The 19,749-nt window shown below is 41.1% G+C and overlaps 1 protein-coding gene across 1 annotated transcript in view; it reads left to right on the forward strand.

Moving 5' to 3' along the window:
- Window positions 1–19,749, forward strand: part of LOC145394680 (protein argonaute-2-like) — an 88,028-nt gene that overhangs the window by 31,246 nt on the left and 37,033 nt on the right. Inside the window, exons 4-6 of the mRNA XM_080268456.1 lie at window positions 2,238–2,423; window positions 6,345–6,520; window positions 10,958–11,136. Of these exons, the coding sequence (XP_080124582.1) occupies window positions 2,238–2,423; window positions 6,345–6,520; window positions 10,958–11,136 (541 nt within the window). The remainder of the gene's footprint in view (window positions 1–2,237; window positions 2,424–6,344; window positions 6,521–10,957; window positions 11,137–19,749) is intronic.

Genomic DNA, 19,749 nt, shown 5'->3' on the forward strand with positions numbered 1-19,749 from the left:
TCATTACTTTGTTTCCTAGGAACTTAATCCATATTTTTCTGATAATTTTTTCAGTTTGCAAGCAGTGCTGGTGAGGGATACCAGTCTGTAATTAAGTGGGTATTCTCTATCGCCACCATTATAAATTGGCACCATATTTGCTCCTTTCCAGTGCATTTGTAACTTCCTTATGTTCTGTGAAGATTTAATATAAACTGGTTGCACCACTTGATCTGCACATTCTTTTAATATCCATCCAGCAGTGCTAACTGGTCCCATGGTCTTTCTCACATCTTCCCTCATCAGTTATAACATTTTAATCCTTTCCGCTGCTATCTCAACCAACCTCTTACCCCTCCCTTCTTCACCTATTCCAAAAATTCACCTTCATGTACACATACTGACTGTAGCCTATTGTTCATTACCTAACTCATATCCTCATCCTTATCATATATAATTTCCCTGTCTGTCAGTCTCACTATGGTATCCCTTACTTTCATTTTGCCATTTACAGATTTGTTGAACAGCTCTGGTTCCATTTTGATTTTAGTCACTATATCCTTCTTATGTTTCATTTCATCTCCTCGTATCTTTAAATGGTCATTTCTTGCCTCCTTGTACTCATCTCATGCTCTCTTACTGTGTCTTTGTAATCTATTCCATGCTGCATTTCTTTTTCCCTGTGCTCTCATACATTTACAATTAAACCATTCCTTGTCCATTTAGGTAGCAGATTTAAGGACATGTCATCCGACACCCACCTCATATATATTCATCGTTATTGCATATTTCTTATGGATATTTTCCGACATTGTCATTTTGCTTCAATCTGCTTTACCAGAATAATGTCTTAGGATTTCAAAGTCTGCTTTTCCATAGTTTCATCTTGTTTGTTTATGTGTTTCTTTTCTCACTCCCATATCTCTCATCAACACCTGCATTTCAATGACCAGATGGTCACCTTTCCCCAAGGGACATTGGTATCTCAAACACATCCTTGGGATCTTTTGTAAATATCAAATCCAGCATCAAAGGCTCATCATCTCCTCTACTTCATGCATTTTCCACAATGTGTTGAGTTATATTTTCAGCCATCTGGTCCATTACTTTGTATCCCTAAGATTCTTCATTTATCCATGCATCCAGTCCTTCCCAATTTTTTTTTTTTTTTTTTTTAATGTGAGGAAGCAGGAACCAAAGGCAACGAGCCCGGAAAACTGTTCTCTCCAAGAGAAAAACAAAATACAAGAGAGGGCCAAATTCAAGATCCGATCATTTCGAGATGCCTGGACACACAGCGTTTGAAAGACTGGAGATCATAGGAAGCAGCAAATACAGACAGAGGGAGACAGTTCCAGAGTTGATCTGTTGCATTTACCTCCTTGCAGTTAAAATCATCACTCACCACCAATCTATTGTTTTTTCTAATCAGTTTTGCTAACACATCCTGAGACTCTCTCATCAGACATTCATATTCCTCTCTTCTCCATGTTCTTGTTTGAGGAGTCATATACACTGTAACTATATCCAGTTTTTTATTGTCATGTCCTTGTATTGCCACTCCTGTCACCTCTTCTTTGTTATTTCCAAGATCTATCCTTCTTGTTATTTTTGTATGAGGCATAATCAACACACCACCAATTTTTTTTTTCCCCTCATACAGTATAGTTTTTCCATCCTGGCCTATTCGTATCAGTGTCATTGTTCAGTCTGTTTCATTTAGACATATAATGTCTTTTTTTTTTTTTTTTTATAATAAAATCACTTGGCTTCATCTTTTTTATTATCAACCCATTCATATTACATGACCTTCAAGTTGCATACCTGATCAACCTTCCCCATTTCCTTTATGGTAATACTTTTTCATTTCTGTTCACTTCCTTTATTCATCTTGCTTCCTTCTGTTTATACAGTATACCACCTCCTGACATTCACCTAAAAAAAAAAAAAAAAAAAAAAAAAAAAAAATGTTGTTCGTGTGTTCTGTCACTTTTCAGCACCCTGGACCCATCAGGGCCTCGTGAGAGGTAATAAAGGACTTTGTGGCCATTTTAAAACATCAGTTACTGTACACATCATTATAGAAACTCATTTCACTGCCTCATTCCATATGTCAAAGCAGATGTACTCATAGTGATCTTCACATTTTAGTTCTTGATCTTGATCAAACCTCTGTAGCTGCTATATTATTTGTTTGTTTTTGCTTATCTTGTGATAACTGCAGTTCTAGATTGTCATAACAAATGTATTGCTTTCAGAGTATGAAAATACCTAAGGGCCAGAGAGTGAGTAAAAAATTATCTGACCGAGAAACTGCTCAGTTCATTAGAACAACTGCTGTTCCACCCGCTGAGAGGAGAAGACAGATTGTACACATATTTCGGAATAATGACTTCACTCAGGATCCAATGCTCAATGATCTTCAGTTCACTGTTCAAGACACAGTAAGTTATTTTCTGGTAATCTTTTCCTGTTCTTCTTCTGTTAACACTTGCTGAGCTCAGTGAGCTGCAAACCTCATATGTGGCACAATGAAGGGCTGCATTGGCCAGGCTGCAGGCCTCATATAAGGTACAGTTTACATTGGATATAAAACAGTAACTCCAGGAAGGTAAAGTACCTTACAGAGAATCAGCCCGGCAGGGATTAAACCCCTTCCACCAACTTTAGACCCCATCCCTTTACACCAACCATTATTGTTGTTTTAGCCTCAGGGTTATCTGGATGTAAACCCAGCGGACCACTGGAAGCAGCCACATCAGCTGGACACTTCCAGAGATCTTTAGTTGAGGTTATTCAGGGCAGTGGGTGTTGAAGTGTCATTAGTGAGAGAGGGTAGGTTTTGAAAATTGCCTCTGCTATTGTTTGCTGATGATACTGTGCTGTATTGTTCAGTGAAAATGAGGGGAAGTTGCAAGGGTTGATGATTGAGTTTGAAAGTGTTTAAGAGACAAAACCTGAAAGTAAATCTAGCTAATAATAAAGTTATGCTAGTGCTGTAATCAATATGATTTGTTGAACCGATATATGACTGATATTTGCATTTCTTCCAATACTGAACCGATACCGATACAGTACTTATTTACGGTCAAGATTGAGATATCGGATATGGACAGAAGAAACATTAAAATGACTTGTATTGAGGACTTAGTTCAGTGTTTTGCCAAATTCCGTGTGAAAGAATGTTGTTACCTTGACAGTGTTTTGCAGCTTAATAGTTTAACTCAGAATCATTCAAGGATCATAATAATAAGTGGGTGAGTGGGAAAGGAGAGAGAGGAAAAAAAAGAAGGCCGAAAGCTGCAAGTTGTGAGGTATACTGTGTACTGGTGGTGCGTAAGTGTGGTAGCTGTGTGGGTTTATGCACGTAAACAGTGTACACATGCTATTAAAATAAGTGCAAATAGTCCGCACCTATTTGTTATTGTATCCTTGATTTAGCTGTAATATTAGTCACTTCTCTCACTGTAGCCTAAATAAAGAAGTGATTTACTGCGTATAATAAGGAAGAAGGCAGCAGATGGGGGCAATAAGAGGGCCATAAGAGGACACTCTGGGACGAGGGGATGAACAACATTTGTCAACATCGTTGAAGCTCAACATATACTCGTACAGTGAAACAATCCTTTAGTTGCTGAAACAACGTTATACAGTATATAGATATTGCCTAAGCTTCTTCATGAGTATGCTATACCTACAAGGTTTGCAATTTGGTACTTGTGTGTGTGTGTGTGTGTTTATATTTACAGTACTATGTAGACATACACATACAGTAGAACCCCGGAATTCGTACACAATTCATTCCTGGAGGCTGTACAAGTTGCAAATTGTTCAAAAACCGAAGCATTTTTTTCCACAAGAAACAATGTACAGTATTTTACGTTAGTCCGTTCTTTAGTATGGATGAAATGGTATATTTAGCCATACTATAATGAATGGCAAGATCGGAGACATGGGTTCCACTTTCAAACTTTGCAATGAGTTCTTTTTTCAGCTCAGTTGTTGTTCTCACTGCTTTACCTTTAGCTCCAGCTGACTCACTAATCTTCTTAGGGCCCATGATTATGTACAATTTTCTAACGAAAATATGTAATTCATCACAAAGTTTAATCGAGCCTGTATGACTGATGGACTGATGCATAGCTGGCGGAAGACAAAGCCGGACTGGCGACCATGTGGTACCTACGATGCTGCTTCTCTTAGTGCGAATAATAGGTCACTGTACGAAAACTGGAGCGGTTTTTGGGTGATAAAGCTGTACAAAAACCGAGTTGTACGAGTAGAGAGGCGTACGAATTCCGGGGTTCCACTGTATATATATATATATATATATATATATATATATATATATACTGTACACAGTAGATACATAGATAGAGAAATATAGATATACCATATACACAAAAGAAATACGATAAATCGAAGTGTGAATGTCTTCTTCTGATGTGTATGTATGGGCGATTGTGTAAGAGTGTTTGTTTGCGTAAATGATGCCCAGATTCAAGCGTCATCTCAGAATGAATATTTAGCATGGCAGAAGACACTGTGGTCAAAAAGCGTTACTCACTTCCACTGCAGAACCTTCAGTGCTAAGCTTTTCAAAGGGAATAAGATCGACTTGACTGAAGACTGTCTTGAAATCTAGAAAGGCATAACAGTATGTGTAATGTAAGCCACTACAGTACTCTATTCTGCGTATGTATGTGGCTGACATGCACTGTGTTTAGACATTCATGCTCCATTTAATGGAAAATGGTTTTATGTATGATGTATATGAGGAACAGTCCTTGACTACTAGTGTGTTAAATTCAATCTGAGGGATTAAAGCAGGTGTTCTGTTTCCACTATGCACTAACTCTCAGCTTGTTTGGCCTAAAGTGGCTAATGATAACATGTTACAGTTAAATGTGAATGTTGTTTCATTTTATGGCTAATAGCCGGCCGGCCAAGATTTTGCATACAGTACTTTCAAGTATAAATGTTGTGCTTTATTTGGGTACCAGTAATGACCAAAAGTGTACGTACATTATTCGTTTCATATATCATTAAATTACCCAGATCTGGCTTAGATATAGAAGGTAAATGTTATGTATTTACCACCTATCTAATGACTGAATGTTGTGTACTTTTAGGGAAGCGCAAAAGTTATGGTATGTGCTCTATGTTTCCTAGTATTTGCCCAGCGGCAAAGACTTTATTTATGAGTATTAATCTGTCTTAATAATATTTTGATAGACAAAGATACTACAACTGTCATTTTATAGCTTCTCCAAAATTAAAATCTGAATATAGAAGCTAAAGGAATTGTTATATTTAGATGTAATTTAATCCATCCTTCCATAAATTGCTCCATGAGGAGCATAGGAGCCCAGGGCTAGGCAGTTGGTCCTGACATTTAAGATGAGAGTAACCAGCCTCACTCATCCCTGAGTGGTATTACATGAGCAATCAACCTCAACCACCCCTTCGATATAAACCTTCACCAGCCCAATCCGACTGGAGTGCAATAATTATCCAGTAAACCACCAGGTGCCAAAATTTGGTTATATGGTTACCACCCAGCATAGTAAATGGTTTCCTGGTGTGCAGGAAACAATTTAGCCTGTCACTCGGTGCAGTGTCCCATAGACAGAAGGAAGAAGAAAGGATGAAGGAAAGAAAGACAGAAAAGGAAAGAAGGAACTAAGAGAGGAAAGGGCAGGCTCCCAGGCAGCACCACATTGGGTGTGTGGATTGTGAGCGTCTGCACCTACCACAACTCTTGCTGGCATGACCCTTTCAGATGAAGCAGGATTCATGAACTGTATGTATATCGTCATATAGACAGATTGAGTACTGATAGGTTGTTGAAAAGTGTATTTGTTAATGAGTTGGCAGATGGGTGATGTGGTAGGACAAGAAGGTGGATGGATATGGTAAATGAGTGGATGAGAAAGTGAGATATGAACTTTATGAGGCTTGGGAAATGACTGGATCAAGGTGGCTGTATGGACTACACAGAGGAGCACATGGTATGGTTTGACACCCTTTTATACACCTGATAATTGAAAGATTGAGTGTATCAGGCAGGTGTAGCTATGTGAAAAAAAATAAATAAATAAAGACAGAAAAGTTAACAATTTCCATATGGTAAATGTATGCAGATGATCAAACTTGCAAAATGGAGCTAGGAGTCCAGGGCGTGAATGGTGAATGAATGATTGGCCTTGTATACTGGCCATGTTATTGATTGTACTCTCACATCTGTCCTTTCATTTTTCTTTGTTTCTGGATCCTAGCTCACCTCATATGTAGGTGGGAAAAATGTTTGGATTATGATGATTTAATTGAAAGTTTTGTTAATAGTTTTTCTCCATATTCTCCAGCCTTTACATATTCACGGCCGGATCCTGCCAACCCCAAAACTGATGATGGACAAGACACTGACTCCTGACAGAGGAGTCTGGGAGGCAAAGCAGAGAAAATTCTATCGAGGAGGTTGTGTTAATACATGGATTGTTATCAACTATGCACCAAACTGGGTTGCAAAGGCTCAAGTCCTGTAAGTGAATTGTGTTTAAGTGTTTGATAATTACTCAGTTTTTGGCTCTCATTTTAAATATACTAACTTCTGTACTCAGAGGTATCCCTTAAACTGAATGAAATTTTCTAGTAGATGTAGTACAAAATACATGTCATTGTGCTCAGAGTTAATTACTGTGATTTCTGACATCCCTTATTAAGAAAAGTAATTTAATGGGTTCAGGGTTATGAAATAATTTGATCAACATTTGTTATTTACAAGTAGTGACTGACGGTTAGTGGTAGGTGGGGGCACTCACCATCCACTCACTCGATGTAGTGCTGCTCTCGGGTGGCTGCCTTTTCCTCTCTTTCTTCCTTTCCCTTATGTCCATCTTTCCTTTTTTCTTTCCTCCTCTTTCTGTTTACGGGTGACTTTACACTGCTTGAGAAACCAAATGGTCTCCTGTACACCAGGAAACCATTTAGTATGCTGGGTAGTAACCATATAACCAAACAATGGCACCTGGTGGTTTAGTGGGTAATTAGGGCCCTCCAGCCAGATTGAGCCTGTGTCGGTTTATATCCAAGGGATGGTCAGGGTTTATTGCTCCCATAATGCCACATAGAGATGAGTGAGGCTGGCCACTCTCATCTTAAGTGTCAGGACCAACTTGCCTAGCACTGGGATCCTATGCTTCTCATGGGGCAACACAGATTAGATGATGTATGAATGTATGACTGACTGTCCCATATTACCCACTATGAGGTATAGAAACCTGAAGCTAGGATACTGTAGTCCAGTACATTTAAGGGTAGGTGACCAATTGAGGGCTAGTATCCCTCCCATAAAATCCTGGAACTAAAACTGCAACAAAGAAGCCTCGCATCCGGACAGACCTACAGGTGAAGACCTCGGACTGGACAAGAGATATGCTAAGAATGATGACTTGAAATGCGAGAGGTGTGAATGAAGAGGTGAAAAAGAGAGAGGTTGTTCAAGTGCTTGAGGATGAAAAAGCTGACGTGTGAAATGACTGAGAACAAATGGGGAGGTGAGTGTGTCAGAGAGTGGGAGTGTGGATTGGGTGTATGTGCTGGAGTAAAAGCAAGTGGAAGGGCAAAGGAGGGTGTATGTATTGCTGTATACAAGAGATGGAAAGGGAATACAAGGGTGGATGGATCAGTAGGATCTCAGATTGTATGGGTAAGAATGAAGGTGGATGACTGTGTGTATGCCCCAATGGAGGACCAAGTAACTGGAGCAAAAGATGAGTTTTGGACAATTTTGAAGCATGTGTAGAAACATTTGAACGGAGTGAGAGTGTTTTTGTTTGGAAGTATGATTGGAAAAGTCGGGAATGTCAGGGTAGATGGGGTGGTTCATGAGTGGGATGTACCTGCTTAAGTGGATGGAAATGGTATTGTTCCTTTGGACGTTTGTACTGGGAAGGGCCTGGCAATAAGCTATACCATCTTTAGGCACAAAATGATCCACAGGTATATATATATGGCAAGTGATAAGGAGCATGTGTTGTGAGTTGGATAAATAGGAGGCCGTTATAGATTGTGTGTGTGTAGATGAATAAAAGAGAAGACCTGCACTGGATATGAAAGTGTATAGAGGTTGGGGCTATCCGACCACTGCATCATAGTGTCTAAGACAGAGGTGCAAACCATTGGTTGAACAGAAGAAGAGAAGGCATGAGGAAACAGTTCCTGTGAATAGAGTAGAAAGGCTTCAAGAAGATGAAAAAAAAAAAAATGCGGAATACATGAGAGAAGTAGAGGAACGACTGGGTTGATATGATTTGGAGTAGGTGGAGGAGCTGGAAGACATGTATAAGTTACAGTAGAAATCTGTGCAGCATGTGAGGTACTGATAGTATGCTCACTTCCCTGCTTCTTATCACTGCTTTCAAAGAACCAGCAACCTTTCTTCCCTGCTGTACTCTTTCAAGCACTTCACCCTCCAAACCTCCATCCTTACTCATCACACTACCCAAGTACTTAAACGTACTCACATTTTCCAATTCCTCACTATCCAACCTCGCTGTACATTCACTGACTTCACCTCTCTCAAAGACCATCACTTTACTCCTCCCTGCATTCACCTTTAGATTCCGTTTCTTGCACACTCTCCCAAACTCATCCACCAAGCCTTGCAGCTCTCCTTTGTCTTCACTCAACACCACAGTATCATCTGCAAACAACAGTACAGGGAGTTTCCAAACACTACCCTCTCTCACCAGGGCCACTCCAACATCCACTACCCTACCTTGTACCTCTTTTATTACCCCATCCATGTACAGATTGAACAGCCATGAAGATATGACACATCCCTGTTTCAACCCAACCTTCAAAGAGAAAAATTCACTCAGTTCACCATCCACATGCACTGCAGCCTTAGCACCATCATACATACTCTTCACAGCATTCAACAACTTCCCATCTACTCCATATATTCTTAATACTTTTCTGACTTAAATGGAGGAAAGGTCGGATGAGAAAACAGAAAATCGGATATTCTAAAGTTAATGGACAATTTTTTTTTTTTCTCTCTCTCTCTCTCTCTCTCTCCCTCTCCCTCTCCCTCTCCCTCTCCCTCTCCCTCTCCCTCCTCCTCCTCCTTCTCCTCCTCCTCCTTCGGTGCAAACAAAGCAATATAAGCACAGTTTAGGATCTGCACAGATAACCCTGAGTTAACGGTCACTACTCTTACTTTCGACCTGTGATGGGCTGTGGATCACTGAGGGTCCATGTTAGTCAAGTGACCACCATCGGGATTTTTTTAATGTACCAGGGGTCACTGCTTCAGGATGAAACTTGTGTACTTGTCCCATATGGGAGAGTTCCCTGTCTCAGTGGAGTGAACGGAGCTAGGGCCTGATTGACTGCTGCCTACCTTAAAAGCGCCAGGCAAGGCTGCCGCACCACCCCTAAACATCCACACTGTGCAGTCCCCTCGTGTCTACAGGATACCCCGTAAACTTAACATAGCGTCACGTCACGTCATTATACGTTTTTCGATTTACCCAAAGCAAATGAGGTAATATACAGTAAGCACAGATTAGGATCTGCACAGATAACCCTGAGTTAACGGTCACTACTTTTACTTTCGACCTGTGATGGGATGTGGATCACTGAGGGTCCCTGTTAGTCAAGTGACCACCATCGGGATTTTTTTAATGTACCAGGGGTTACTGCTTCAGGATGAAACTTGTGTACTGTCCCACATGGGAGAGTTCCTTGTCTCAGTGGAGTGAACGGAGCTATTGCCTGATTGACTGCTGCCTACCTAAAAAGCGCCAGGGAAGGTTGTCGCACCACCCCTAAACATCCACTCTGTGCATTGCACATCCACACTGTGCACTGTGCAGTCCCCTTTTATCTAATACACCCGTCCTATATACTTTTCAATCTCCCCAGCGGAAAGAAAGAAATATAAGCACAGATTAGGATCTGCACAGATAACCCTGAGTTAACGGTCACTACTCTTACTTTCGACCTGTGATGGGCTGTGGATCACTGAGGGTCCCTGTTAGTCAAGTGACCACCATCGGGATTTTTTTAATGTACCAGGGGTCACTGCTTCAGGATGAAACTTGTGTACTTGTCCCACATGGGAGAGTTCCTTGTCTCAGTGGAGCAAACGGAGCTAGGGCCTGATTGACTGCTGCCTACCTTAAAAGCGCCAGGCAAGGCTGCTGTACCACCCCTAAACATCCACACTGTGCAGTGTGTAGCTTCCACGTTATGTCCACAGACTTCCCATTAACTCAATGTAACCGGTTTATAATGTCATGCTGTAACTATTATTTTATTTGTTTACTTTCTCTTTCAGGTTACTCTATCGGGTAGCTCATAGATAAAGTATTATAGAATGTGACTTTTCCTTTCCAGTGTTTCCTATAAAATTTCCATGTCAGTTTTTCCATGCTGCATGGTGGCTTTTCTCACTTTTTCCTGGAGGGTTTGGTGGTGGGGGGAGCCTTCTTGCTTTACTATCCTTATCCTTCAACATGTAGAGTTAGATCTTGTAGTCATAGTTTTCTCTAACAAGCAGCCTCGAAAGGACCATAAGGTCTGTTGCTGTTTGCTTTCCTGTGTATTCCTGTGTATTCCTCCTCCTCCTCCTCCTCCTCCTCCACTGAGCATGCATTTAATAGTTATCCCTTTTCCATGTTTTCTCTGTCCTTTTTTTCTAAACTCAACCACATCACATTCTTTAGTGGAGAAGGGTGATGATGATGAACTGTGAAATGGAACCAGAATTCTGAGTGCATGGGTAATGTGTGACTGTATGGATTTTTTTTTTTTTAAATCTGGTTCCTCTTTATTTTTGAATTCCAAATTGCCTTGGCTCTTAGGTGGGATATGGATTGTGATCCATACTATGGTGGACTTCTTTGAAAGACGTTATGGTTTTATTTTGTTTTTGTTTCATGTGGTATATATATTCCCTAATGTTTTGCAGGAATTTTGTGAAAGCACTGATGTACACTGGTAATGAACGTGGAATCAAGTTTGCAGAACCAGTAGATATTGTGGAACGGCCTAGACCTGTCCCTGAGCAAGACTTCCCAAAAATAGCACGGCAATACAAGGACCTCAGTTTGATTGTGGCAGTTTTAGGGAAGGGAGATGATCTATATGGTAAAGTGTTTAATGTGTTTGATGTTGGTTTTCAGTTTTTTACCTCTAGATGAACCTTCTTTTACCATATTGAAAGTAATACAGTGACCTTCAGTTTTTAGTACAAATGTATCTGGGAATTTTACCGTGCAGTTTGAAACATACAGATTATGATACTGAAACCTGTATTGTATCAATGACTGGTATAGTGAAATTCCCACAAATTTTCTCCAAGTCACCCTCTTTAGCCCTCTTGAAAAAATTTTTACCACCTCCTGATCATACCTTTTACATTCATTGCAATGCAATACAATCCATAGGAACATCTGTCTGTCTCTCTGTAGCCTGATGCCATAATCCCATAAGGGGTGGCCATTTTTCTTTGAGTTACAGGTTTTATGGGAAGGGACACTAACCCTCTGCCAAGCAACTTATTGAAATGTAGGGAGCATGTATGGGTTGATTATATGGTTACCACGCAGCATTGTAAATGCCGTTAGACTAGTCACTCAGTGTGAAGCCACCTGAAAAAGAAAGAAGAATAAAAAGTGACAGGAAAGATGGGAGAAGTAGGAAGAGAGGAGGGCAGACACAGAAAAAGAATTATAAAGATGGAAGAAGAGACTGGATGATGGTCGCCACCACCTACCACCACTGGGTATAAAAGGGTGATGACATATATAAAGTAGTAAGTGAGTAGTGATCACTTACTGTAATGGGATGGGGCAATGTTTAGGTGTCAGGGAAGGGGGTATCTTCAGATGATGACTTACCTACCAAGAGGACGGAGCAGTGTTTAGGTGTCAGGGAAGGGGGTGTCTTCAGATAATGACTTACCTACTAAGAGGTAGGTGAAGAACTGTTTGGATAGCATAAAGTAATGAAAAGCTTAGGGGAAAGAAAAAAATAAATACTTTGTAAGTCGTAGTGATGAGATCAGAGATGAGAGGCAGATGCTGAGCAGTATATGTGTGCTTGAATATGTATGCATGTGTATTTACCTATTTGTATTTACCTATTTGTAGTATACAGGAATTGAGCAATGCTCGTGTTGTCCTGTCTCCATATCCACATTTATCAAGTCTACTTTTACACACATGAATGTTTTTCTCATGCACCACCTCTTTGTCTAAGTCGTTCCAAATATTTAAGTATTTACCTAATATACTTAATTGTGATATACACGGAATGTACTATGCTCGTGGGTTTCCGTCGCTGTTTCTCAATAAGTCGAATTTAGCTTTAAACTCGTTTAAATTTTTAGACTGGACGATCTCTTTGTCCAGGCTGTTCCATAAGTCTATACTTCTGTAAGGAAAGCTATATTTCTTGATATCCTTCAAGCAGCTTGACTTTTTCAATTTCATTCTGTGTCCTCTTGTTGCTCTCTTATCCCATACAAACAGATCTTCTTTGTCAATTTTATCCACTCCCACCATGGTCCTGAACATCGCAATCATGTCTCCCCTCTTTCTCCTTTCCTCTAACGAAGGCAAATCCAGTTTTTCCAGCCTCTCTCTGTATGACAGGTCTGTCAGACTGGGGACCATCTTGGTTGCTGTTCTTTGTATTCTCTTAATCTTGTTTATATCTTTCTTTTTGTGTGGGGACCACACTACTGCTGCATATTCTAACCTGGGGCGGATCATGGCCACTATCAATTTTTTCATCATTTCCTCATCCATATAATGAAATGCTACTCTTATGTTAGTCAAGAATTTATAAGTCTCTCCAACTATCTTGTTAATGTGCCTTTCTGGTGACAAACTATCTTGGACCAGCACTCCCAAATCTTTCTCTTCTCTCCTTTTTGCGATTAATTCATTACCCAATAAATAATTCAGTGATGGTCTCCTGGTACTTTTACCCGTTTCCAATATTTTACATTTCTTTACATTAAATTTCATTTCCCACGTCCGGCTCCAATTGTGTATCCTATCCAAATCCTCCTGCAGTATTTTACAATCCTCCTCAACCTCTATCTTCCTCAAGATCTTTACATCATCAGCAAACAGACTTGCATAACTGTTCACTCCATCTACCATATCATTTACGTAAATCAGGAACATTACTGGCGCCAACACTGAGCCTTGAGGGACTCCACTTGTTACTTCCCTCCATCCAGACATCTTTTCCTTTATTACTGTCCTCATTTGTCTGTCTCTCAAAAAGTCTCTCATCCATTCCAGAAGTTTCCCCTTTAGTCCTCCTATATATTCTAGTTTCCACATTAGTCTCTTATGAGGTACCTTGTCAAAGGCCTTCTCTAAGTCTAAGTACACACAATCCACCCAACCATCTCTCTCCTGTACCACATCAATCACTCTTAAGTAAAAGCTCAACAAGTTAGAAACACATGACCTTCCACTTCTGAATCCAAACTGACATTCAGCCAAAATATTCATCTCTTCCAGATATTTTATCCATCTGTCTTTCAGGATTCTCTCACACAATTTTGCGACCATTCTGGTTAGAGACACTGGTCTATAATTCAGGGGTTCTTCCCTGTTTCCTCCCTTGTAAATTGGTACCACATTTGCCCTCTTCCATTCTTTTGGCACTTTCCCCTCTTCCAGTGAGCATACAATTAAGCTGTGAATTTTATCCGCCAGTTGTTCCCTGCATTCCTTCAGTACCCAATTAGAAATTCCATCAGGTCCTGGGGCTTTCCTTACATCTTGAGTTTCCAGTAATTTATACACTTCCTGTACCTCCACTTTTATATCTTTCATCACCGGAACATTTCTAATCATTCCCTCCCCTTCCACAAGCTCCTTTTCTTTAGTGAAAACTGACTGGAAACGTTTGTTCATTATTTCTGCTTGCATTGCCGCATCCTTAAAGACCTCTCCTTCTACTTTCAGTTTGGTGATTCCTTCCTTTTGTTTCAGTTTGCCATTGACAAATCTATAAAACAGTTTGGGTTCATCCTTGCATTTGTCAATTATACATTTTTCAAAATTCCTTTCTTCTTCTCTACGTATTCTTGTGTATTCATTTCTTGTTCTTTTATATTCTTCCTTTGTTCTGTTGTTACCTCTCTTTCTCCAATTGTTCCACGTCTTATCTCTCTCTTTTTTTTGCTATCATATACCTTCTACTAAACCACTCCTTTTTCCTGTTTTCTTTCCCTCTTACTCTTGGTACAAATTTTTCCACTCCCAAATTATAGAGGTCTAGAAAGATATCCCACTTCCTCTGTATCTCTCTTGTTTCTCTGAATTTTCTCCAATCCACATTTTCAAAAAAGTTTCTCAATCCTGTAAAATTTGCTTTCCCAAAGTTGTATCTTCCCTGTCTATGAAGCTCGTCTCTTGGCTCGATGTTTCCTATTAACATCTGGAACTCAATGACCACGTGATCGCTTTTTCCCAAAGGATAGAGATATTCCAATGATTCTATTACATCGGGTTCTTTAGTGAACAGTAAATCTAACCTTGCTGGTGTGTCCTCACCTCGAAACCGTGTCTCTTCTTTGACCCATTGCGTCATTACATTATTCATTATTATATTTAATAACATAGTGCCCCACGAATCCTCGCCGCCTCCCGAGTACCATCCCTCCCAGTTCACCTCTTTACAATTAAAGTCACCCACCAAAATTATATTATTGCTTTTCTCTATTATTTTTTGCAAGTAGCTAGCCATATCTGACAACATCTCATGGTATTCGTCATCCTTCCATGCTCTCGTCTTTGGGGGAACATACACTACCGCCATATCTCTCTTAACATTCTCTCCAGTTTCTAATTTCATATATATCACTTTAGCCCTGCCTTCTCCCATTTCCACAGTATCTACATTTATGTTGTTCTTCAATGCTATCATCACTCCTCCTCCCTTTTTTTCTTTTCTGTCTTTTCTCCACAGTTTGTATTTACCATCTCCCAAATGAACATCAATATCTTCTCCTAATTTGGTCTCTACAAAGCACATGACGTCAGGTTCATGTTCTCTCAAGAAATCATTAATTTCGATCCTTGGCAATATGAAACCATCAACATTAGTATATATCACCTTCAAATTATTTTTGACATTATTGCATGCATGGGTGTGTGTGTCTGTGGCTAGCTGATCTAGTGTAGACACATTTCACATCCCATACCTTTAGCTGTGTTGACATGACCTTTTTGTGTGTGTTTATATATACAGTATATATATACTGTATATATATATATATATATATATACAGTAATCCCTCTAATATCCGGACGCCCAATAACCGAACATCCCCACTAACCGAACCTTATCGTCCTGGGATCAAACATTCCCAAAATGGTCCGAAAATCCAAAAAAATTGGAAAAAAAATCGATTTTTTGCCGTCCGTAATTTGAACTTGCCGCGCGCGCCGCGTGAGAGCATTGTTTTGGTTCGTCATTCCTCCGACGTCCGATAGAGCGCCGCTGCATCCTCCCCACTTCCCGCCTGTCTCTCACCGCGACAAGACCTACGCTCTTCGTCATGGCTGCCCACGTGCTCGCTTTTGTGGTGGTGCCGTACTTGCTGCAAGGCCTCCTGCTGCTCTCTGCCCTACTCTTAGTGTGTGTGATGATGGCCCCGCCTCCTGAGAAAAGGAAGAGAGTGGTGTTGACTCTGGAGAAGAAAGCGGGAGATATTGGAGAAGGGTTGATGCGGGTTGGTCTTCCTCTCGCATTCTCCGCGAGTTCAACCTGGCCCGGTCGACTTTGTTTGATATCAAGCGTTCCCGAGACAAGCTCATGCAGTACACGGCTGACTTCTCGTCGAGAAGCAAACGCAACGTGGAGAGGAAGGTTATGTTTACTCCCAAGTATGCAGAGATCGACCGCTCCACGTTGATTTGGTATCGACAGCAACGTGCAGCTGGTGTGATGGTACGTGGAACGGAGCTGAAGGCTGCTGCTGAGAAGTTTGCAAGGCTTCACGACGCCCTAGACTTCAAGGCATCCGAGGGTTGGCTCTTTGCGTTCAAGTTGCGACATGGCCTTACTAACCGTAAAGCACATGGCGAAGCATTGGACGCTAACGAGGATGGAGTGGACGAGTTTCGGCACAAGGTGAAAGGCTTGATCGACAGGGAGGGCCTCACTCTCGGTCAAGTCTATAACGCTGACGAAACTGGCCTATTCTATCGCTCGGTGCCAACGAACACTCTCGCCGATGAGACGGAGAAGCGTGTACCTGGCCGCAAGCTTTCTAAGGAACGGATATCTGCTTTGTGTTGTGCCAATGCTAACGGCATGCACCGGCTTAAGCCCGTTATTGTTGGCCGTGCAAAGCAGCCTCGGTGCCATCGTGGGGGTGATGGATGTCCTTCCTGTCGTATGGTACCATTCTTTGAAAGCATGGTTCACAGCTGTGATTTTCAAAGACTGGTTTCACCATCACTTGCCAAGGAGGTCATACATTACCAGACGAAGACACTGGGAATTCCTCGCGACCAGGTAAAGGCTCTCCTTCTCCTCGACAATGCACCTGCCCACCCGTGCGACAAGGACTTGGTTGCTGAGAATGGCCGTATTAGGTGCATGTTTCTGCCACCTAATACGACTGCTCTCATTCAACCAATGGACCAAGGAGTGATCGTGGCAACAAAGCGCCTGTACCGTCGGAAGTTCCTGGACGAGGTGATGGTGGTTCTCGAGGAAGAGGACGAGCGCAGGAAGGACGTGACACTCGAGGCAAGCGGACTTTGGAAAACCTTCGCCGCTACAACATCAAGTCTGCGCTGTACAACTGGGCTAGTGCATGGAAGGAAGTCCCTGTGAAAACTCTTGAAAATGGTTGGTCTCGTCTGCTTCTCGGAACAGATGTGGAGTACGATTTCTAGGGTTTGACGTGGATGACTTCCATGCACGGCTACGTACGCACGGCGACGATGTTGATGTGGACGATGTTCGTGAGTGGTTGGACGACGACGAGGCGATCCTGGGTATCAGACGTTGTCTGATATCGAGATCGCGTCTTGGTTGCTGGTGTCAGTCCCCGAACTTGAAGATTCCGACGACGAAGGCGATGATGATGCAGAGACTCCGCCCAGCAGGACACTACTCCAGCCATCCCCAAGCTGAGCGCACTCCGGGAACATCTAGAGTTCGTCCTAGACTACCTGGAACACCCGGACTGCGACAGGGAGATGGGGCCCTTGGGACTCGTGGAGGAAGTGCGTGCTTTCCGGCAGCGCATCATCAATCGCCAGAATCGTCGGTCCTTGCGTCAGTCAACGATTGACAGTTTTTCAGGCCCGTGACCCCCGCTGTGCCAAGCCCTGGTTCCACTCCGTTGCCTCCCAAGACAGGCCCTCATGCTCCGAGCCACAGCCCAGCACATCAGCTACAGTGGAGTCACCGCTCGACGTGAGTTTGCGGCTGTCTTCAGAGTCTTCTGTAGTCGGTACGCCATCACCACTACCCACCGATGCACCCCTTGGACGCCTGCCAGTGATACTCTCGGGCTCTGACAGTGAATAAACAGCAAGAACTTCTCCACTAGACCACACGGGAATTTTGAGTGTTGTGCAGTGAAAAAAACGGTGTGTTGTGTTAAGGTTTTCAAGTTGGGAGAAAAGACTAAGTAGAAAAGAAATTTAACGTAACTAACCTTCTTTGTTTTGGCTTTGGAAACTTAAAAAAATTGGGAAAAGTTAATGTGCAACACTTAAATTTAATGGAACATTATTTGGACTAAAGTGAACACTGTGAAAAGAACGGACTTCTGTGTGTTAGTGACTAAGTTCAGTGCAAGACTTCAGGAAGAGTGTAGTGCAAGTGCTTCAGGAAATCGTTCTTACTGTCAGAGTCCGAGAGGAGGCGGTTATTCATCGAGGTGGCCAGGGACTTGCTGTAAGTAGCCAAAATGTTTCATGTTGTACTATTTTCCATACTATATTTACCAGAATGTTTCATATTGTATTTTTTCCCATACTATACTTACCAGAAAGTGTCATACTGTACTTCTTTCCATACTAAACTTACCTCATGCATGTGCAGTAGGAATGTGTTTTTCAGAGTTCGGTTAGGTTCGGTTAGGTTAGGTTCGGTTAGAGTCCATAAGTACCAGAATGTTTATTAATGTATGAACATACTTCTAAACCCACATTTTATGTGTCTATTGCATTTATTTCAGTCATTTATGTGCCTTATTGGTGTGATTTGGGTGTTAAATAGGTGCTATGCATGTCCGGGAGTTGTATAGGTGCTTCTCTGTGTTAGGGTCCGTAAGTACAAGTCCATAAGCTGGGGCCCAATATCCGGACAAAACCAATATCCGAACCTACCGATGGCTCTATTGATCCGGATATTGGAGTGATTACTGTATATATATATATATATATATATATATATATATATTTAAATATATATATATATATATATATATATATATATATATATATATATATATATATATATATATATATATATATACATATATATATATATATATATATATATATATATATATATATATATACATATATATATATATATATATATATATATATATATACAGTATATATATATATATATATATATATATATATATATATATATATCATCTCATCGTATCTCATGAGCCGTTTGAGTGTCCATTGCAGGACCGGCCTATCTCATAGAGAGAGAGAGAGAGAGAGCAAAACCCTGCAAAAAACAGATTTTGTTTATTTCAAGTGGGTTGAGTGTGCACTTATGGGGTCTGAGAGTAGAACTTTGAGGGGGATGGCTGCGGATGAGAGCCAGCTAATGGGATTTTTTTTTTTTTTTTCTTAAGTGCATCAGTTAGTGCAAATTGAGGTTTCTGGTTTATTGTATATTATAGTAAGTCTCTGTTAAATGTCTATCTGTCTGTCTATCTATTTATCCATCTATATCTATCTGTCCATAGCCAGACACCTTATTCTCGTAAGGGATGGCCGTTGACACATTGCCTCCATATCACCCTGTCTTCTGCCATCAGGCTGCCCTCTCTCCAACTCACACCCTCTTCTCTCATACATCAGTCTATCCTATCCCACCATCTCATCTTCAGTCTCTTCCTCCATCTCTTTCACATATGTACAGTACACTCTTCTAGCCAGTGTCATTCTCCATCCTCTCCACTGCATCCCTCCATTTCATCCTAGGTCTCTCCCTCCTTCCCTTCACTTCATTCATACACTTAACATAAACACTTCTATTCAGTCTCAGTCTCCATCATCTCCAGATGGTCAGACTGTCTCAGAATGTTAATGCTTTCAATCGCATTCGCATTAACACCACAATGGTCTTCACTTTCTCATTTGTGCACCTGTCTCTCCACCTAACTCCATAGGCTCCTCTCAGATAAATGATTTCCACCATTCTCACTCTTGGCATATCCCTCTGACAAGATGCAAGCTTCACTTCCATACATTAAAGTACAGATCACATTAGTGTCATGCAGTGACTTTAACTTCCATGCTCACTATCCTGTTTCTGGTCACTGCATTATATAGTAAGTGCTGTAGCCTTTTGTATGTTGTGTGTGCCTGTTATTTGTAGCAAAATCCTCTTTTAGAATGAGTGGATCAAAATTTATTTTGTCTCTGGTCTTGGTATGCTGTGTCACAATATTTGAGATACAGTATTTAAATCCCATCAGTACAAGATGTCTTTCCTTATCATCATCATCACCTTTGT

The sequence above is a fragment of the Coenobita brevimanus genome, chromosome 28, assembly GCF_032717465.1.
Source record: "Coenobita brevimanus isolate Jiangsu-jjx chromosome 28, ASM3271746v2, whole genome shotgun sequence".
Classification (NCBI taxonomy): domain Eukaryota; kingdom Metazoa; phylum Arthropoda; class Malacostraca; order Decapoda; family Coenobitidae; genus Coenobita; species Coenobita brevimanus.